The following is a 20,229-nucleotide window of genomic DNA, read 5'->3' as shown; positions in this document are numbered from 1 at the left end:
GCATCATCATCATACCTCATTTGTGGTGCTAGTGATGTTGGATATAAATGGGTCACAATTGAATTTTTTTGTATCGGGATGTTCTTGAACCACTCTCTTCATTGGTTGGTTCAGTCCAAGGCTAATAACATTTTATTAATTATTGCCTTCGATTTGATAGGCAGGAGTTTATCAGAGATTCTTCTGCCATTTCATGAGATAGAGGAACATAAACATTATCCGAACATAATGGGAGGATGTCTCAGTTTGTGTACATTGGGCGGAGGTCAAAACCCCAACATGGTTACGATATGGGTCATGAAAGAATATAAAGTGCATTCTTCTTGGACTAAATTCTTTGTTCCACCTCTTGATGACTTTCCTTATGACTCATTTGCCCCGATGTGCTTTACTAAAGGTGTAGATCTTTTGGGATCAAGTTTATGTGGAAGATTAGTCCGGTTTAATGGCAAGGGAGAACTGAGTGAGCGTCGTGAATGTAGAGCATGCAATGGAATATGTGGAATACTAATGCATTATAATATTTATAGAGAGAGTCTACTATCACTTCCTGGTGACTTTGCTAAAGTTGAGGAAGAAGCAACAGAAAATGAGAAGTCAATTGAAGATCATGTAGCAAGAGAAGACGAGGAAGCAGCCGTAGATGAAGAAAAATAAATGTGCACTATTCTACAACTTACAACAAATTAAAAGCTATATGCATAACGCATGGTACATGCTATTGAGTATTCTTCTCCTTTTTCCTCTTGTGTTTAACGTCTTACACGATTTTCAGGTTCAAGCCATCTATGGTTTTTACCCTGCATGGGTGCATTTTCTACAAGAACAATTTCTCAATCCTTTTAGTTAATGTGTTCCATGTTTTGACTTGAAGTTGGGGAGATATTGTTGATCTTAATCATCCAGAAGTTAATAGATGAGATGGGAAAGTTGTGATATGAACTGATCTTGAATGTTTTGTTTTAACCACTTCACGCTGATCTAGTTTTTCTTTTTCGTGGTATCCTAAATACAGTTCGTGGTTTGTATGCCTTTGTAGTGATGGATGATAAAAAAACTTAAGAGCTTGCTTTGTCAAGAATATATCTATCTCTGAATGGAAAGAAAACTTTAGTTGTTATCTTTGTGAAGATTATATTTGGCTGCATAATTTATGACCATAAGATATTGATCCAAAGTCTAAAGTTTGAAGCCATTCAGCCATAGTCTTTTGTGGTTAGCAATCTTGATTTTTTATAATTGGATTTGATATAAGAAATTGTAAGTACACTCTTGGGCTTCAAAGGATCACATGTCAAATCTTGATGAGTATATTAAATTATTTTCACCGGTCTCAATTCTCAATTTCTCACTTATTTTTTATTCATAAATATTTAGGGCTACATGTATCATCTGTTAAAACAATCATGTATAAGACTTTGTTTAGTTTTCAGTTTGTAGTCTATGTGAGTATTTGGTCCAATATAAGTATCTTAATCATCAACAATAGGAAACATCCGGTGCAATTGGCTCTCCCATCTCCCCTCGGGATTTTAATCATCAACAATACTTTTTTTTTTAAAGCATCAACAATACTTAAACACATAAGACTTAAGGGGAATTAAACATGTACTATTTGAACTAAATTAATGTAGGTGAGTAAACACTCAACAATCAACTTGACACAAACTATTTTGCTAACGTGGCTAATTAGATAGATAATCCGCACTTCAAAATTAATATAGATATACTTCTTTCCAAAAATAAGCTAGGGACTTCTAAGAAAAAGTAACACGAAATCACATTATTCATAATTCAGGTTGACGACTAATTGCACTTTTGAAAATAAAACAATTACTACCTTTCATCCTATTTATAAGAATCAAAAAAAATTCACATAGTTTAAGAAATGTAATTAAATAATTAAAAAAGATTAAATGAATAAAATTTGTCCTAAATTAAAATAAAATTCTAAAATTACCATTTGTCCTGGTGTTGGAGAGTGGGAATGAGAGAGAATAATAATGAGACACATTTTACTAGTTAAAATTAATAAGAGCATCATTGGAAAAAAAATAATTAATATAGCACAAACTTCTATTTGGTTCTTATAAAAATGACAAAAAAAAAATTATCTTTCATTCTTATAAATAGGACCGGAGGTAATATGACAAAGTAAAAGGCAAGACAACTAAGCAGCCAAAGACAATCTTTATAACCCATCTATCCCCAAGCATAGTTTTTCTATTATAGTTAAAGAATTCAATGTTGCAATAATGTACACATCACATTACCAGGACGCTTTGTTTGGAATTCCTCACTAAATTCACTAAACATTTAATCAGCAACTGCCACAAGAGAAGGCAAGTTTTCCACAGCCAACCTGGGCAGCCAGCACACAGGAGCACTCAGTTGCACAACTCTCAGTTCCTAATTTGAAAATTCAAATTCACACAGGGTGTTTGTTGCCCTACAAGCTTTGACCAGCTGTTTAACTATTTACTGTACACAAATTGTTCTCTCAAATGGCATGGGAATTGAAGTACCATAATACATGTTCTTGGCCAAATATTTAAACCCAAAGCAAGTACTCATAAACTCAACAGATGGATGAAGTTATGGCATCATCGGATCACCGGATGATGCCAACATTTGTAAACCCGCTTCCTCAGCTGCCCGATTAGAAGCATATTGTTGCATGGAATCACCTGCAAATTTCTAAATCATCAATATATTCAACTTTGATATTGTCGGGTTTGTCTAGCACTGTTTCTTTCAATCTGTATGTCCCAGTGACGGAACCAGAAAAAATTGGTGGGGGGTGAAGGTTCAACACATCAAACAAAATTAACAATGACTAATAGAAGGAGACATTATAGATTTTTTGACGGGGACAAATACAATATTTGAATGCTATTATGTGAAGGATATTTTTTTTCCTCTTAGAGGCATCCCATTTTCTAAACATTTAGTTTGTCAGTTAATGAGTTGGTTAGATAGAGTGTTGAGAGACTATAAATAAGGGGATAGAAAAATAGGTGCATAAGATTGTAACCAAGGAATTCTAGGGAGAGTTCTGGTTCTTGACTGATCCCTGTGCCAGTATCATTATTCAGAAACACTACGAACTAGTTTTACCCAGCAAGCTTAAGACAAGTTTAAAATGATCACAATAATTTAGTTTGTGATAAGAACCTCAGGAGATCAATATCACAAAAGTTAGCTGTTGTAGTTGGAGCCCAAAACCTTATAAACCCCACATTAGAATCTCATACTTCCAATGTAAAACGCAAGTCCAATACCTTGCAATTGGATCCTAACAGTTTGATATGCACATGTTCATTGAAATACGAATATAAGGATGATGACACGCAAGAAAACAACCTAGGAATTGTTCTGAGAGCCATAGTATGTAGACCACTAGATTTGCAACTATGTAAACATTATACACGAAATAAAAAGTTGTGTTACACCACATACCTAAAGACTGACGCAGCCCTTCTTTTACCGCATCAAAGTTCTTGTAAGTGTAACCAACAAAGTTTATATCTTTGGGAGTTAGCATCTGCAGAAATTGGGTGGAAGTTGGAACATTAACAAACATCATTTTTCTCATTAATAATAAAAAATTGTATGATAGATACCTCGAAGCCAAAAAGAGGCACAGATAAAAATTTATAAAATGACATACATAATAGATATTCTACATGAAAGAAAAGGATATAAAATAAAAAATACTCTCCTATCCTCAACTAAAATAGGCAAAATATAGGTGTCCGAATGAGGGGTGGCAATAGGTAGGGTTTGAGTAGGGTGCTATAATATCTACATGAATTTTGAAAAAATTCTCATATTCACCCCTATACCCCACATGAGTAGCAACTGTAATCCTCATATCATACCCTTACTCGTTAGATACTTATATATCCATAACCACACCCATGTCCTTCACTTTTTATTAACTTGCATACAGTCTCTCCCATTTTTTTTCCCAAACTAGTATACCATGTCCATAAATACTGTTACAATAGCAACAAAAAAAAAGGCATTGATAAAAACCCATTGCTTATAATTCAAGGAAACTTATTGAGAGATTGTCGAAATCATAAGCATAGAACATTAACTAACTTAAAATCCAACATATTAAGGCTAATTAAGTACAATGCATAATTGTTAATTAACGAAGTGTCTAAGTATAGAGTTTACACTTTACCTAAGCAGATTCACAACACACAAGGGACTAGAGAAAACAAAGTGATACTGCTGAAAGAAAATGGCACATATTGTTGAGACTGCTCATACCCTTTAGTTACATGCCAATACACCTTCAAATTTTTGGGGTGATGCTTTCCTCACCGCTAGTTTCTTCATAAATTGGATGTCATTCTTTATTCTAAACAATGAAGTACCTCATTCCATTTTGTTCCCTAGGGACCTACTTTACACGGTTCCCCACATGTTTTGGGTTCCACTTGTTTTGTGCATGATCTCACATAGAAGCCTGGCAAGTTGTCTACCCGTGTTGTTAAGTCCATCTTCCTTGTTTATTCCCATGTGTAGAAAGGATACAGATGTTATTTTCCTTCTACTCATTACTTTTACACATCAGCTCATGCCACATTCTTTGAGGATACCCCTTATTTCTCTTCATCAGTGAAACCAGATTTTGTCTACCCTGGTATTACCTATTCCTCATTCTATCCTCTTGTCATTGAATTTATTGTCTGAGAGGATCTCCCACTCCAGTTGTGCATCCCACACTTCTTGTCCTATTACTACTTATCAGCATCGTCCTCGCCAAGCACCATTGGAGGAAGTTACAATTGAAGAATCAAGTGATTCATGTCCTGCTCTGATCGATCTAATTCTACAGATCAACATATGTCTCCTGTTGACTTACCTATAGATCCTCGCAAAGGTACACATTGTTCTCGTAACCCTTATCCTGTTTATAATTTCATTACCTATATATTTGTTAATCTTCTTCCTATTTGGCTTTTATGTCTATTATTCCTTCATTTCTATTTATAAAACTGTGTAAGGAATCTCTCATCTAAGAAGGCAATAAGCTATGATTGACGAGATGGCGGGCTTGGAGACCAACCACACCTGGATTCTTCAATCTGAGAAAATATAGTTGGATGCCGTAGGGTATTTACAGATTGTCAGGTTGATCGATTGAAAGCTTGCTTAGAAGCTAGACTTGTACTCATTTGGGCCTGATTATGTGTTCATCTCATTTTATCCTAGCACTCTAGCAGCCATGCGTGACGCGCTACTGGTCTCTACATCTGTTGGAGATCTCATTGCATGGAAGAGCAAGCAGCAGAATTTTATTGCTAGATCAAGCAGAGGTGAAGTACTGTGCTATGGCCCTTACCAAAAGAGCTCATATGGCCAAAACAAATTATTTCCAAGTAAATTTTTGAGATATTGGGCCTATGAGTCTTATTTGTTATAGACAAGCAGACTTGAACATTGCCTCTAATCCAGGAGTGGACAAAGCACGTAGAGATTGATGGCCATTTTATCTGAGAAGAGGTTCTTTCTGGAGAAATCATCACATCATTGGTGAACTCCAATGATAAACTGGCGGATATGCACACTAAGTTACATTGAGGTCCAAGGACAACATTTATATGTGACAAGCTTGATGCGTATGATATATATGCACCAGCTTGAGGGGTAGTGTTAAAGATTCCCCATTTCTTTAATTTCCTAATATTGTTCTTTCGTTATATATACTGATTTGATTAGTTGTACATATAATTTAGATCAGTAAACTATTTCAATTGTTGTATTTCAATCCCTGAAATTAAGGGATTCATTTTTGTATCATTGTATATATAAATTCAAAGTGCTGAAAGCTCAACCTCAATCAATTCAGTCGAATTGGTTTGTTTTCCAAGTGATGAGAAGTCATCATAATGTCTTACAAATAATCACTATAGTTTGATAACTATAAATACACTTTATAATGTCTTTAAATATAACATTTCATAGTGAGAAATTTAAATGAAAAAAATGATGACGACATACAAAACAATACAAGCAAGTGTACCTTTCTTGAGGATCCGGATCCACTTTTTCCTGCCGCTGGTGGATCTACCTAACAAGTCACAAAAAAAAAATGCAATAAGAAAATTTTAATGCTTAGGTCCAAACAGCTTATCACACAACATAATCAGGGACGTCCTCCTTGCTAGAGAATGCAATTGTTTTGTGTAGTGTGCTGCACTGAGCTATACTAGACTGCATTGAATTATACTCATTGTAATTGGGTAGCTATAGCCTATGGTTAGATAGAAGGTTACTGATTAGTTGCTAAGCTGTAACTAATTCGGTTGTATTAGTTGCACTAGCATCACATTGTAAATACTCAGATCTGTTTGCAGTTCCTTACTCAATGAAATGCTTTCAGTTTTGTATCTCTCTGGAAAATTCTCTATGAATGTTTTCTCTGTTTCTCAGATTTTCTCACACTTTCTCTTTACGAACAAACTAAAATCAATACTTAATAAGAGTACATATATAAACAACAACAGAGAAGTGGAAAAGGTTTAAAAATATCAAAGGTTTTAACTACCTTAGATTGCAGAAGCATAAAACTGTGAGTACAAAGATACTCGTATGGTAGCATATATATCATAAAAGCAAAGCTTTTAACACTAATTATCAGTGGAAAATATGGGTGAGATCGCCTGTTATTATATCAAAAATTCCACAAGGGCCATAAAAGCTCGTAAAATTTTAAAATATATAACCCAGAAATACCTAGATTTAGCAATAGAAAACTAAAAAGCAAAATGATACACCTGCTGATAATACTGAAGCAACTATTTTCAAATGATTATAAGAAAAAGTGACATACTTGCAGTTCCAACAGCTGGGAGCAGTTCTGCAGCAAGAGAATATATGGGGGGAGGGGGACAATGGGGACAGATAAAAAAAAGTGATGAGTTCATATTTATACCTCATTAAATTTCATGAAGTTTTGGGTATCCAGCTCCCCATTGACTTGTGGTTTAAATGCTGCCTCCATTTCATACACTTTATCCCACTCAACACCCTTAAACCAAGGATGAGCCTGACATATATATAGTTTAGTATAAGTAGATCATAAAGGAAGAAGGTTGACACTTGACACAGTATTACAGCAAAGTATTATAATAAAATGGCCACCTTACCTTGATTTCAGGTGCCCCTCTAGTCCCTAACCTATGATCAACATCACACAGCAATTTGTAGATTAGATCCTTCGCCTCAAGAGTTAACCGGCAATCTTCTGGAAATCTTAAATGATTCCTCCAGTGAACAATCTGACAGTAATTGGTAATCTTAGTGCCAACAGGAAAAAAAATTCCGAAAACTGACTCTGAGTAGCATGACTAGAAGAGCTATAACTAATATGGTTATGGATAATAAAGGCACTACCAGTAGTTATAAGCAGTAGTAAATATAAATAATGTCAACAAAATCAGTAAGAAGTACATTAATAGATTATTCTTAAGGCACAGAAATGGTTTTAACACAACTCCAACACACTTCCTCACACATTCACACAAGTCTTCTGAGCTTAAAACATGGATAATGCAGAGCCATTCCACCCAAGTTATAAGTATATGTAAGTTTCCTATTTTATTAACTGTTAATATTATTTCAATATATTATTATTGTGTTAATGAGGGTTGATTTAGCTGAAATGATTGAACAGCATCCCTGATGTTAGAATGGGGTCCCCTGGGTTTTGCCCCCTCTCCCTTTAATTTTTTTACGAGTTGTTCATATATTTATTGGCGGAGAAGGAAAGGAAAGGAAAGGGGATAGCAGGTTTTGATTCTCCACAAGAATAATTGCAGACACAACAAGAAACAGTTTAAAGATTGGGTAGATACACTTTAAAACTTCAAAAGAACACACGTAATAACAATATGAAATGGTGCCAAGTCACCATGAGCTTAAATTACAGATGCAATACAAGAATACTTCATGACTTATAATATTAGTATTATTATCGGAGTTTACCTTTCTGCATGTGGTTATTGGGTCATCGGAGTAAAATGGAGGGTAACCAACCAGCATTTCATACATAATAGCTCCAAGTGACCACCTGTCCGTATGAAAGTTTCATGTGAAATGTAATAATACATAAAGGAAAATGGTAAATTTTATAAATTTGTCAAGCTAACTAGAAGTTACAAAAATTTCTCTAATGAAAATAGTACGAATTTCAAATGGTCAGTCTAAAGTATCACTCCAGACTGAGCAGAACTACGGGTTGCAAATTGAACAAAATAGAAAACTTGCACAAATTGAATCCTCGTGAGGGGTTATAATGCATAAAACATATGGTAAGATGTAAGAACTAACCAATCACATTCCATCCCATATCCTTTCTTCAAAAGTACTTCAGGAGCAATGTAGTCTGGTGTCCCCACTGTTGAAAATGCCTTAAATGGAGAAACAAGGAGCTCAGTGAACTGAAAGGCCCTTTTATCTTAACAGCTATATTAGCATAGAAACAAGTACAGTAGTACTTAAACAAGTACAGTAGTACTTGTATGATAATGGATACAACAGCCATGATCAGGTACTAACTTTCTATACAAAATAGATGTATAGTACTATAGCCCAAGTTACACTATCCTGCTCCACCATGCCATATTAATTGACTACTCACAGAGACAGAGTTGCACTTCATGCCACGGCACAGGACAACAAGAACAACGACAAAACTTTTTCACAATAGGTGGGATCGGCTACAAGGATTATATGACGTCATAATGGCCTAACATTCTAATTTTATTTCTCTTTGGTTTATAATGTCTTGGTTTCCCTTTACCTCTACCTATTTGCCTACCCCCCCTCTCTTTCATCCAGTCAACCCTCAGTTTAACATATTTTAGAATTTTCCTACAATCGAAATATAAATATTGGAACTCTTCAAAGATGTCTTTTCCCCCTTAAAGAGATCCTAAGCCTTTTAGAATCTCCCGTTCCCAAAATAAATGTTTCATCCCAGCTTTGCTAATATAGTGGAAGAAAATGGATCTTATATAGCACTTCTATTTAGGTTGAGTTATACTGCAGAATGCATAGCCAGATCATGAAACCAGTGATAGAGACATGTCTTTTTGGATTTAAAAAGCAATAACTTACATTCGGAAAGTAGAGCAGGAATAAAGTTATTTGGGCAGTGAAAGCAAATATACATTTTCTTGGACTGACAGATTAAATCACATTTTAAATATAAGCAGAATGCTGGATAGAAACACAATTGACCACACGTTTTCTTCCACATCTCAACAATAATGTATCAGTAAATTTGTCAGCATACCAACTTCCTCCTGTTCATTTGCCAATGCTGAAGCTGTTCAAGTGGACTTCTCCAGCTGCTCCGATTGTCCGCATCATCGATATCCATTGGCTCTGCCATTTCACCATCCATAGTCTGATTTTCATGCAGTGTAGGCAAGGTAATGCAATCAAGAGGCTTACACAGGCCAAAATCAGACAGCTTCATGTGACCATTTTTATCCAGAAGTAGGTTATCAGGTTTAATATCTCTGGAAGATGAAAATTAATATGACTGTTTAGCATATAAACTATCACCAATGATTAAACAAATCAAGCCAACAGCTTTAAAAGCACGGTCAAACTGTACCTGTGAATGTAATTGTGCTTGTGAATAGACTCTATGGCCAGAACACTCTGAGCAATGTAAAATCTAGCAACATTTTCATGTAAGGTGTCTTCCCTGATCAGAAGAGTCATAATGTCACCCCCAGGAAGATACTCCATAATTAAATACAAGTAGTCAGCATCCTGAAATGAGTAGTAAAGCTTCACAATGCAATGACTGGCAACTTCGGCTAGCAAGTTCCTCTCAGCTCTAACATGTTCGACCTGTAGGAACAAAATGGTCTGCTGTTAGTAAAATAACAACTAAGAACTTCAACACATCCAATGAAGTGGTAATCCACCTTGGAAGGAGACAGCATGACCTACTAATGGGGTTAGAGCCTTTAGACTAATTTTAGGAACAGCATTGAAACTTGAAAGGACTGTATAGATGGCTAATTCATAAGTTGGGCATTTAATTTGCATCTTGATTGTGTATTCATTAGTAATTTCAGAGTTTTGTTCTGTTAAGTGAGTTTATATATATCTCACCTGGCCTCTCCTAAGCATCTCAGATTTCTTCAGCTTTTTCATGGCATAAATATTTCCAGATTTCTTCTCCCGACACAGCCTAACCTGTAATTGAATGAGTTAGCAGAAAATAATGAATCCTTCATCCTTGCATGGTGTGCACGGAAAAGATACTTCATTTCCAAATAACGCAAAATAATGATGTATTGCATATCCAACAAGAACTATATCATGCACAAATAAGCATGGCAGGGTGAGTTCTGACCTCCCCAAAGGCCCCCCTTCCAATGATGGTCAGAAGTTCAAAATCATCGACACAAATTTTGTGCCTTTTCAATCTCATATATTCCGTCTCCTTCCGCTCTAAATCTTTAATGAGGTTGATCCGTTCCTCATTTGGCACATCTGAAGAAGCTAACTTTCGTTCTAAAATCCAACGCCTAGAATAAAAAAAATTGTCAGAATCAGGAACTCAAAAGACAAGGTGAATAAAAGAACCACATTGGACCAGAGACTGTTTTAGGAAAATTCATAAGCATGGCTTCTAGTAGAGGGGTCAACATAAAACTAAACATATTTAACTTTTTTTTTCAGATGGAGCTCAGAATAGGAAGAAGGCGCGATAAATTGTTCCAGCCGGGTCAGAATAGACCAAACCATGATGCCTATTAAAACAACGTGATGAATACCTCTTATGACAAAGTCAATAAATATTATGATCTCACCCATTAATGGTTACAAAAGCATCATGTTTTACTGAGATATCATCCAATGCGATTAATTGAAAGAGGTGTGCTTTTTCCATCCACAGCATCCAGATAGTCTGAAGCAATAACTTTCTAATATTTAACAGAGACCAGAATATTCAATTAATAGAATAAAATATCATTGTGTCTGTTTATGATTCTAAGTAGGATTAGACACATGTTTATCCCTATTTAGTAGGCATGTCATATTAGTGTCCCTTCAATTTGATCTTTGTCCTTAAAATTAACAAACCAGGTGCTTGTGCAGCTGTTTGCAATGCTTACCAACAGCATGAAAATGGAAAGATACTCATGGATAGAAATGAAAATATAGATACTAGAATAAATAGGTGGTAAAATTATAAGGATTGATTATACTTGAGCCTCTTAAGCAATGCAATCTAACCTGGTCCATAAATATTTATACCACTAGGTTATCAATCCCGGCAGGATCCCGCGAGATCCCAGTTTCCCATCCCATCTGGTCAAGTACAGGGACCACCACCGTCCCATCCCACTTCGCTGACCTGGCTGTCCAGGCTGGGATCCCAGTCCATTTCCCGACATTTCCCCCGCGATCCTGGCAGGACAAGGAAGGGTCCGACATTTTCAGAAATGTCCTCCAATTTTAAACATTGGGGGTGTTTTCTAGGGGCATTTCCATGTTTCCGCGACGAAGAAAACCCTAGATGGCAGGAAGAGTTCGACCCTCTCCTCCCCTTCTCTCTTCTCCCTTGCTCTCTCTTTGCTCTTGCTCTCTCAAGACTTATGACTTTCATTGCTAAGTTGATACTATGAAAGTATGAGTATTCTAAATTATACAAAATATAGACAAAAATTCACTATCCCGGCCATCCCGCTATTCCATTTTTTTGGGGCCGGCCGCTACACACCAAGATTTGGGATTGACATTGTATAAATCTTACCCGTACACTATTGACAAATACAGCCAAATTTTGACCACAACATGAGCATTTATTGTACGGTAAGACCAAAGGCATGAACAGGTGGACCGACAAGTGAAGTTGGGTTAGAGGCCCAGGTCCAACATCCTTATTATTGAAAGGTAGTCGTTAGCTAGCAAATCCCAACAGCAACGGCCAAGAGGTGACGTGTGTTTGGTAAACAGATTGGAGGGAAGTTTGAATAGGTCAGGGGAGAATCCCGGGAGTTAAGGAATGTGACCGTGACCGAGGGAAACGTGAGGCCGACTGGGTGGGAGAAGTTTGTATGTATAAGAGGGAAAAAGTGAGCGGGAAATGTAAGCTCACTTGTACTCTGTGGACTAGGGTTGAGTCTTATTGAGACAAACTAGGTCTTGAGAGGATTTTTTCTGTGAACAGAACCCAAACAAAAAAAACCAAAGAGAGAAGCACCATTCAAGTTTGCCAACTACAAAAAGTGGAGGTAATTAATATCTCCACAGATTTACGGCTTGACAAAATTTTCCGGGAATTGAGGGCATTTCACGGCCAGGCATTACTGCTTAGTACAACCACCTACAGCAAGGTGATCAGTCACTGTTGTCGACTGCGGATGCCCTAGGCTCACCAAACAAAAAACTTATTCAACCAAAACATTCAGATATGAGGTTGAGGAATGGAGTGGCATCCGGCTAGAAGATGCACTTGACCTTCTCCTCAGTCTCACGGATCAATTGTACAAATTAAATGCAACATGTTATTGAAGTACTCTCTAACTTATTACAAGAATTTGGTAATTAAAGCCAGGATTATCAATAACAACCCGGATCAAACACGACAGCATCCGCGTAAACTACGAAATTCAAGCCTCTATACTACAACAACCAAGCTAATCCATCTCAAATATCTGCATTTACTTGAATCAACACAAGAATCAGAGCATCCAAACAGAGCAACATAACTACAACAAATCACTCAAAAATTCACTAATTAAACCTAGATTACATCAATTACAGAGACAACACAGATCTACACATGAGTTCGCATTGTACTCGATTACCTAAACACCAGGGATCAAAAATTGCTTCGCAAATAACAACAGAAAAATGGATAAAAGAAACAATCTCCTACCTCTCCTTCCGATCCTGAATGTTCTTCATCTGAACCCTGTAGTGATTCTCGATGAACTTCTTCGCTGCAGCAACCTTCTCCATGGTCAAGGTAGACCCTAGCACCTCCTCTCCTCCGTTCCCTTCTTCCTTGAGATCCTCCATCTCTCTCGCTCGCTCGTTCGTTCTGTGATAGCAGCACTATGAGTGTGAGTGTGAGTGAGAGAGAAAGAAAAGAGAGAATGATGTGTAAAATCCAACTCAGAGTGTGTGTATATCTATCTATATATAATTCTAACCTGTCAAAGCCTTTTCCTTCTCTCTTTCTACCTTCCAAAACAGAAGAGATAGAAAGAGAAAGAGAGTCGCTCACTGTGCACAGTTCTTTCTCTCTCTAAAAAAACACCCTGGAGAAGCTCTTATTTATTGCAACAACGAGGAGATGATGGCATAATGCAAAAAAAAGGCACAGGATAAACAAATCGCACCCCGGATGCGACCCCAGCGTTGTTCAGTGCACTCTCACCGCATATTGGAAGCCACGTAACCTAGATTCTTTTCAGATTTTGATTTTGATGACGTGGTGGGATCTAGATTGGAGGTTCAGGGAAAGCTGTGTGGGTGGTGGTGTAGGGGAATGGGGCTTGTGGACGCGCTGGGGGGTGAGGGTGCGGAACACATTGCGTTGCGGTAGGAGGAGGCGGTCGCTGTCACAATCATAAATGAAATTAGTGCATTTTTAGTACATGAAAACAACAACGAGGAAAGGGCCCACTTTATGGGTTTGATTGGCTCGTGTCACCCACTCTCCAAACCAGGAAGTTTCCCTCTATTATTGTATCCGAGTTTACGGTTATGAGACTAATCTCTTCGAGTCTATGAGATCACTTTAAGTGAGTAGGTTTCTTCTAACAAATCAATCTCGATACATATTTTCCAATGAGCAAGAGTTCGACTAAATGTTTTAGAAGTTCAGCTATCTATTATTGGATCAATTGTGTTGGACTAACCTTTATTAAATTCTATGTACTCTTCTAATTGATTGTCTCTGACTCTCTGTGGGTGAAGTATGTGCTGAGCTCTGATGCCTAGCTTGTTCTTGTGTCTAGTTAAGCCAGCCATATTGCCGTATGCATGCATTTTCTTTCTGGATCTGAGTTGTCCTACTTATCTTTTTTCTTTTCTTTTCTTTCCTCGTCCAAAGTTTGTATTTTAATATATCAATTGGATCCACCTTAAATATTGTGGTAATCCAGCCAGACAATAATTTTAATATGTCTATAAAATGTTTATTTTAATTTGTGAATTTGGTAGAAAGGTCCAAATCGATATGGCAGTTATCCTGGACTCAATAAATAATTGCAAAAATCTTAAATGTTGATAAAAGTAAAATTAAAACTTCATTTCCCTTTTTTAAGAAATAAAATAAGTTTTTATGATAGGTTTTCTGGTAGGGTTTTGATGGACGCTGACTTGCAATTCAAGGTAGCGGCGGCGGCAAATGCTTTGTTTCCAAGTGATCTTCTTTCAAAAATAAATTGTGAAGTCGATATGGGTGCAAAGTTGTGGCGTTAAGTCAAACCTCGTACAAAATTAAGTTAAATACAATTACTCATGAGAACGGGAACCGTTTATTTCCCACGTGCGACATTGATGGAGGTGTTTTCAAAGAGTTTTGTAAACCTTGGGAGGAAGCTTTGATAGTTAAGATTCCTGGACTGTCCATTAGCCTTTTGAAGATGAAAGACAAGTTGCAAAACTTTTAGAAACCTTCTAGTGGCATATAAATTTAGGATATTGCGAATGGCTTCTTCTTGGTTTCTTTTGATATTTTAGCGAACAGGGAGAGAGCAAGTAGTGACGGTCCCTAGATGAGATGTTCTTCATTCATTACTTGTCTCTTAGGCCTTGACATGAAAATTTTGCGGTGTCACAGGCCGCAAGTGGACAAAACCCTTGCCTGGATTCGCTTTCCAAATTTGCGGGTCACTTTTTATGATGAAAACATTCTTCTAGCTTTGGCTCATCCATGTCGATCCATCTACATTCAATATAACCTAATCTTTGTCTGGAAGCATCCATAGAGGAATGAATGTTGCTCCTTCCCACTATCAAATTAGCAAATGAATCATCAAACATCATTAATTGTTTATAGTTTGGTTAGTGTGTTGGTGACTTTAATGATATCATGAATCTGCAACTTTAAGTTGTTCAACAGGTTTGCTCAGATTGTGGATTGCGGTATCTAGGCTTTTCTGGGTAGCAATTCACTTGGTCTAATAAGAGAGAGGAGCCAGATACTATTGTGAAGCGTTTGAATTTCGCTTTGGCAAATGATTGTTGGCAAAGTTTATATCACATCTTCCTCGGTGCTATTCAGATCATAATATGATTTTGGTCTCTTGTGGTGTTCGTAGGCTGAGGCCTAAGAGGATGAGGAAATAGTATTTCGCTTTTAGGAGCTTTAACGTTAGAGTGAGGAAGAGTGTGCTAAGGTAGTTGTTGATTCTTGGTTTGGGTTTCTCTTCAAAAATTGGGAGTTGGGGTGGACTTGGATTTTTGCGAGAACCAATAACACCCAAGGCCGACGAATGCGGGGACTGAACATTGATGCAATAAGGCATGGACAAGGAGCGGCTCTTGGCAAGGCTTATAGGATGAGAGACACATGAATGAACCGATCTCGCACCCGAACAAGAGGTATTCAGAGGTTGTTTATGTATGAGACTATACAACCTAGGAGGGCGTAAAATATTTGATTGACACTTCTCATGACAATAAGATGCATCTTCTTTTCGGGAGCTCAGCTCATAAAAAAACTCAAAGGTTGAGTCATAAGTGTACTTGCCTTGGAGCAATACTAGAATAGGTGACCTTATGGGATTTTTTCTCATAAAGCACGTGAGTGAGGACAAAACGTGTTGGAAAGACTCGTGTTGCTACCGTGATGCCGGTTGTAAGATCGAGATATTACAGAAACCTTGTGGATGAAAAGTGGGGTTATCAAGCTCAGTCGAGTATTCTTCGCTCTCCTTGGATGTTTGGTAAGGGGGTATTTGGAAGGCCAATGACCATTATAATGTTCGTATTTAGGAAGACAAGTGGGTTCCTCAAGGTCTTTGTATTGTTTGCCTTCGATGTGGACAATGATGATTTGACTCCCTAGAGATTTGAGAGCTTCTGTGAGGAGTCGTCCTACTAAGGGGGTTATCAAAATTCATTTTGATGCAATTATTGTTGTGTTGGGTGTGGTAGATTTTGGGCTTGTAGCGCATGATCATATGGGTGGTGTTTTGGTGGTAGCCATGTCGTCTCTTTTTGATGTCTTATTTGTTGGTTTTTGTCGAATCACTTTGATTTCATTGGGTATTGTCTTTGGAAGCGATCTTTGCTTCTGCTCGGTTTGTTTTGAGACAAATTGTTTGCACTTGTATGAGCTTTAACGAAAGTTCTTATTTAGGAGTTCTTAACTGGGAGTTCTTATCTCTATTCTATTGTTCATGATCCTCGTGACTATGTTGTTTCTAATTTCTTAGTTAGGAAGACATTCTCTTATTCCAATTGCGTTTGGGTTAAGGGAATTTCTTCGAATCTTTTCTATTTTATTCAACATAATGTATTGATGATCATTTTCTTCTTCACAGATCTTCATTAATGAATTTTGTTTTAAAAAATATATTCGGCATGTGAACACCCAAACTAAACTCGACCTTACTTCGCGGGAAAGACATTTGCGGTGAACACATGCAACCGTTTTTCGAACAAGTAATAATAATATATTTTGAAAAGAAAAAAAAACTCTTCTGTCTTAACCCGAAACAAATCAGTGCAGGTTGATATCACAGTTAACGCACTTGAGAACCGGAGAGAGAGAAGCAGCCTTGGATGGCGGAACCCTACGACCCATACGCTCCTTCCACCGCCGCTCCCGCTGACGGAGGTACCTCCTTCTTCTCTTCCTACCTTTACATTTCAAACCAAACCTTCAATTTCATTTGCAATTGCTACTCCCAACACACAGTTTTTCTTCACACGTTCTTGATTACTCTCCTCGGAGGAATAATTCACACAAAATACAGATTCAGTTCACATTTTGGTAAATTAATTGCAAGATTAAACGAGTTAATTGCTGTATAGAGGGTTTAAACCTAGAGAAGAATAGTGAGAATCTAATAGCAGAGTAGTAATTAGCATTCTGTTAATCTGTTATGTTCATTCTCTTACAAAATGATCACAACATTCATGTTTTGATATGTTGCTTTGATTGTTTATGTCAGCAAGCATTGCGAGGAGTAGCTTTGCTGGTTACATTCCATCTGAGCCAGCATCCTTGGCTTCGCCTTATCCTCGTTTCTCGAATTCGGCTGAATTGCGCGGAATCGGAGCAGATTACCTACAGAATGATGTAAAGAAACAAGAAAATCTGATGACAATCTATTGAGTTAGCTAACATGGTGTTGTAATGAATGTGGGAGATGATGGCCTTTTTCACTTTTTACTGCAGATAAACTTGTCGAGGGTGGGGCCGTATAGTAGTGTTGATGATGCTGTTAGCTCCAGAGTTCTTTCTGAACCTAACATCAAGGGTTATTCGCCTCTTGACGATCCTGTTCTGAGGACGAAACGGGATACTTCATTGGGCGTTAATCCTGATGTGAGCAGTGAAAGGCCAATCCCTAAAGCCAATCGCGAAGGTCTTGCGGATTCAAACGTTCTATTTGTGGATGGTCTTCCGAGAGACTGCACTAGAAGGGAAGTTGGCCGTATCCTTTGCTACCTATGTGTCTGCTTGTATGCATTGGCACATCTGTTTTTTAGACAATGGACAGGAAGATAGTTTTTCCTAATCAAAATTTTGTGAGATACTCAGATTTAATATATACGGATCCTTTTTAGCTATCATTCGTTAGGAAGTTATGGTAAAACTTCATGTGGGAAATAACTTGCCTTTTTAACCATTTTTGGAAAAGATATTACATGGTGCCTGAAACAACATTTATCAAATTTCATTGTTCTGTTGATGTGAAGCCTTGACCTATCCTCGTAGATCTTTTCCGTCCCTTTATTGGCTATAAGGATATCAGAGTTGTTCACAAAGAGCCTAGACGTGTAAGTCTGTTTTTAAGCAATTATGTACTTTGTGTTGATTACTTTAGAGTTTAGACTTTATTAGATTTCAGTAATGTACAATCCATCTAATATTGTTATAGCTTTGTTCAGGAAATGGAAAAGAAAGGATATATATGAATCACTATGTGTTTTTAAGCAAAAAGCGATTGCCCTACCCTTGTTCTGATGTTCCTATAGGAATACCTTCGTTATGATTACTAAATATGTTTAGGATATAATGTTAATATACAATTTTTCTTGCTGGATTTATTTTTAAATCTTTAGTAGTTTTTAATGAGCAATCATGCTGCAGAGTGGAGACAAGGCTATGGTTTTGTGTTTTGTAGAGTTTGATGACTCCAAATGTGCTCTCACTGCCATGGAAGCTCTACAAGGTAATTTTTTTTTGAATACATAACTGAGTTTGATGTCCCCCCACATGGTCCTGAGGAAAGTATAAATATTACTCTGACATTGTAGGGCCTAGGCTGAAATTTAGGAAAAGAGAGAAGACCTCGAAATAATATGTCATCTGATTATATTATAGATTGGTATCAAAATACAGAGCACTTATGTATACTAATACTGTAACTTGCTAGAATTAGTGCGATACAATTATGCAACTATTACTAGCCTAATTTGATAGTCGATAAGCTAGTACCAACTTAACAAGAAGTAAATAATAATAATATTCTAACTATTTAACATTTTGGATGTTGTCGATACTTTGTGATGTCATTGACTTATTCGATAGAGTAACTAAGAGTGTAATGTTAACGACTAAGAATTCACCAGAAACACCTTATGCATACATATATCCATATCATATCGCTTTGTATGTAAGAGAGTCACTTTAGAGGCGGCAAATCCTAACATGGGATATACAATGTTTGCGTGAGAAACTATGCTACACACACTGAGGCTTTGCTTGTAATTTTGCCAATTTGAAAATTGAAATTAAATTTAAAGAGGCTTAATTATATTATAAAAGTGTTGAAAATACCTAATACGCTCTAGTGTTAAATTTTATGCAGGCTACAAGTTTGATGATAAAAAACCAGATTCACGGACCTTAAAAATCCAGTTTGCGCACTTTCCTTTCCGCCCGCCAGCTGATAACGGGACAACTACAACTTAACAGTGTGACACACTTAGCTGGAACTGCACTTCTGGGGTGAGAATTTGTTTGATGCTGCTCAAATGAACTCCATCCGGTGTGAAGTTTGCTTTAAGATCCAAAATTTTAGAGAGCTTGGCTTGGCTTGTTGAGTATAGAAATATATGGACTCATAAATTGATTTCTGGCAACAAACCAAAGTTTTAATCTAGAACCTAGTTGTAATTTTCATGACCTCAGGCTGACTGGCTGTGTACATTTGAGTTTTGACCCGCTGTAGAACGGTGGGTGTTGTGTAAAGATAATAGGCATTAGTTCTATGTTTTCTGGTATCGTTTTGTTCGTTACATCATAAATCCTGATCCGTTTCTCTGATTTTTTTTTCTTCTTCTTTTGGTAGAGCTATGAGCATAACATTGGACCCGGCTTGTAATGATTTTTTTGGCTCAAGGCCCAACTTAGAATGTTTGGTTGGAGGAGAACGGAGGGGAGGGGAGGGGAGGGATTTTTAAAATCTAATCTTGTTTGGTTCAAACTTTAGGAGGGGAGGGGAGGGAAATGGAGGGGAGCAAAATCCCTCCAACCTCAATTTTTTGTTCCCCCCAAAAGTGGGGGAATTAGGAGGGGAAATAAATTTCAGACAGAAATAACCTTGCACAAATCTAAAAATTACAATTTTTTATCCGCCGCTGTCGCCCCCCTCTCCGGTCTCTCTCTGCCGCTGCCGCTGCCGCCGCCTCCTTCTCGGCGATGCTGGCCCCCTGCATCCGCAACACAGCCGCAACCCCTTCTTCATCACCGATTGAATCAATCAGACCCTTCTTCTAAACAATCTTTGCTTCATAGGATTGTCGAAAAGCACACGTAGTAGTTTTTCTGTGTTCTTCTTGTTGCGTCATGTTTAGAATTCCAGGCTTTGTTAAATCTGCAAAATGTTATAAACCAGGTCCCAGAGCTTGATTGGCGAATTGGTTAATAGCTTTAAACGAAAATTGAACTGGCTTGAGCATGCCTATCATGGCATCGCTGTTCGGCGAATTGGTTAATAGCTTCGGAAATAACGTTGTTGACCCTTACGTTGTCAACCAAGTTTA

The 20,229-nt window shown here is 37.3% G+C and overlaps 3 protein-coding genes across 4 annotated transcripts; 2 read left to right on the top strand and 1 right to left on the bottom strand.

Annotated features, from left to right (window-relative positions):
- Positions 1-228: 228 nt before the first annotated feature.
- LOC130749383 (uncharacterized) lies at positions 229-657 on the top strand. Its single transcript, XM_057602733.1, has one exon. The coding sequence runs from the start codon at positions 229-231 to the stop codon at positions 655-657; it is 429 nt and encodes a 142-aa protein (XP_057458716.1).
- A 1,514-nt stretch (positions 658-2,171) lies between these two features.
- LOC130724950 (uncharacterized) lies at positions 2,172-13,359 on the bottom strand. 2 transcript variants are annotated; one of them, XM_057576218.1, is made up of 13 exons: positions 13,209-13,359; positions 12,932-13,096; positions 10,397-10,571; positions 10,153-10,236; positions 9,644-9,885; positions 9,317-9,545; positions 8,350-8,429; positions 8,005-8,089; positions 7,167-7,298; positions 6,953-7,066; positions 6,041-6,088; positions 3,460-3,544; positions 2,172-2,687 (listed from the first exon to the last, which is right to left on the bottom strand). In XM_057576218.1, the coding sequence occupies exons 2-13, from the start codon at positions 13,072-13,074 to the stop codon at positions 2,596-2,598; spliced, it is 1,509 nt and encodes a 502-aa protein (XP_057432201.1). In that variant the 5' UTR covers positions 13,075-13,096; positions 13,209-13,359; the 3' UTR covers positions 2,172-2,595. The 2 variants fall into 2 exon arrangements, with proteins under 2 accessions (XP_057432201.1, XP_057432204.1); XM_057576221.1 differs by having other exon boundaries at positions 12,932-13,234.
- Positions 13,360-16,719: 3,360 nt separating this feature from the next.
- LOC130724943 (nuclear speckle RNA-binding protein A-like) lies at positions 16,720-19,510 on the top strand. The gene is made up of 6 exons (XM_057576211.1): positions 16,720-16,849; positions 17,187-17,314; positions 17,414-17,672; positions 17,957-18,018; positions 18,332-18,413; positions 19,053-19,510. Exons 1-6 carry the CDS (start codon positions 16,795-16,797, stop codon positions 19,154-19,156), a joined length of 690 nt encoding a protein of 229 aa, XP_057432194.1. The 5' UTR covers positions 16,720-16,794; the 3' UTR covers positions 19,157-19,510.
- The last annotated feature ends 719 nt before the right edge of the window (positions 19,511-20,229 follow it).

This window comes from Lotus japonicus, chromosome 1 (assembly GCF_012489685.1).
Source record: "Lotus japonicus ecotype B-129 chromosome 1, LjGifu_v1.2".
Taxonomy (NCBI): domain Eukaryota; kingdom Viridiplantae; phylum Streptophyta; class Magnoliopsida; order Fabales; family Fabaceae; genus Lotus; species Lotus japonicus.
Note: the sequence above shows the minus strand (reverse complement) of the source record. Positions and strands in the feature narration are given on the sequence as shown.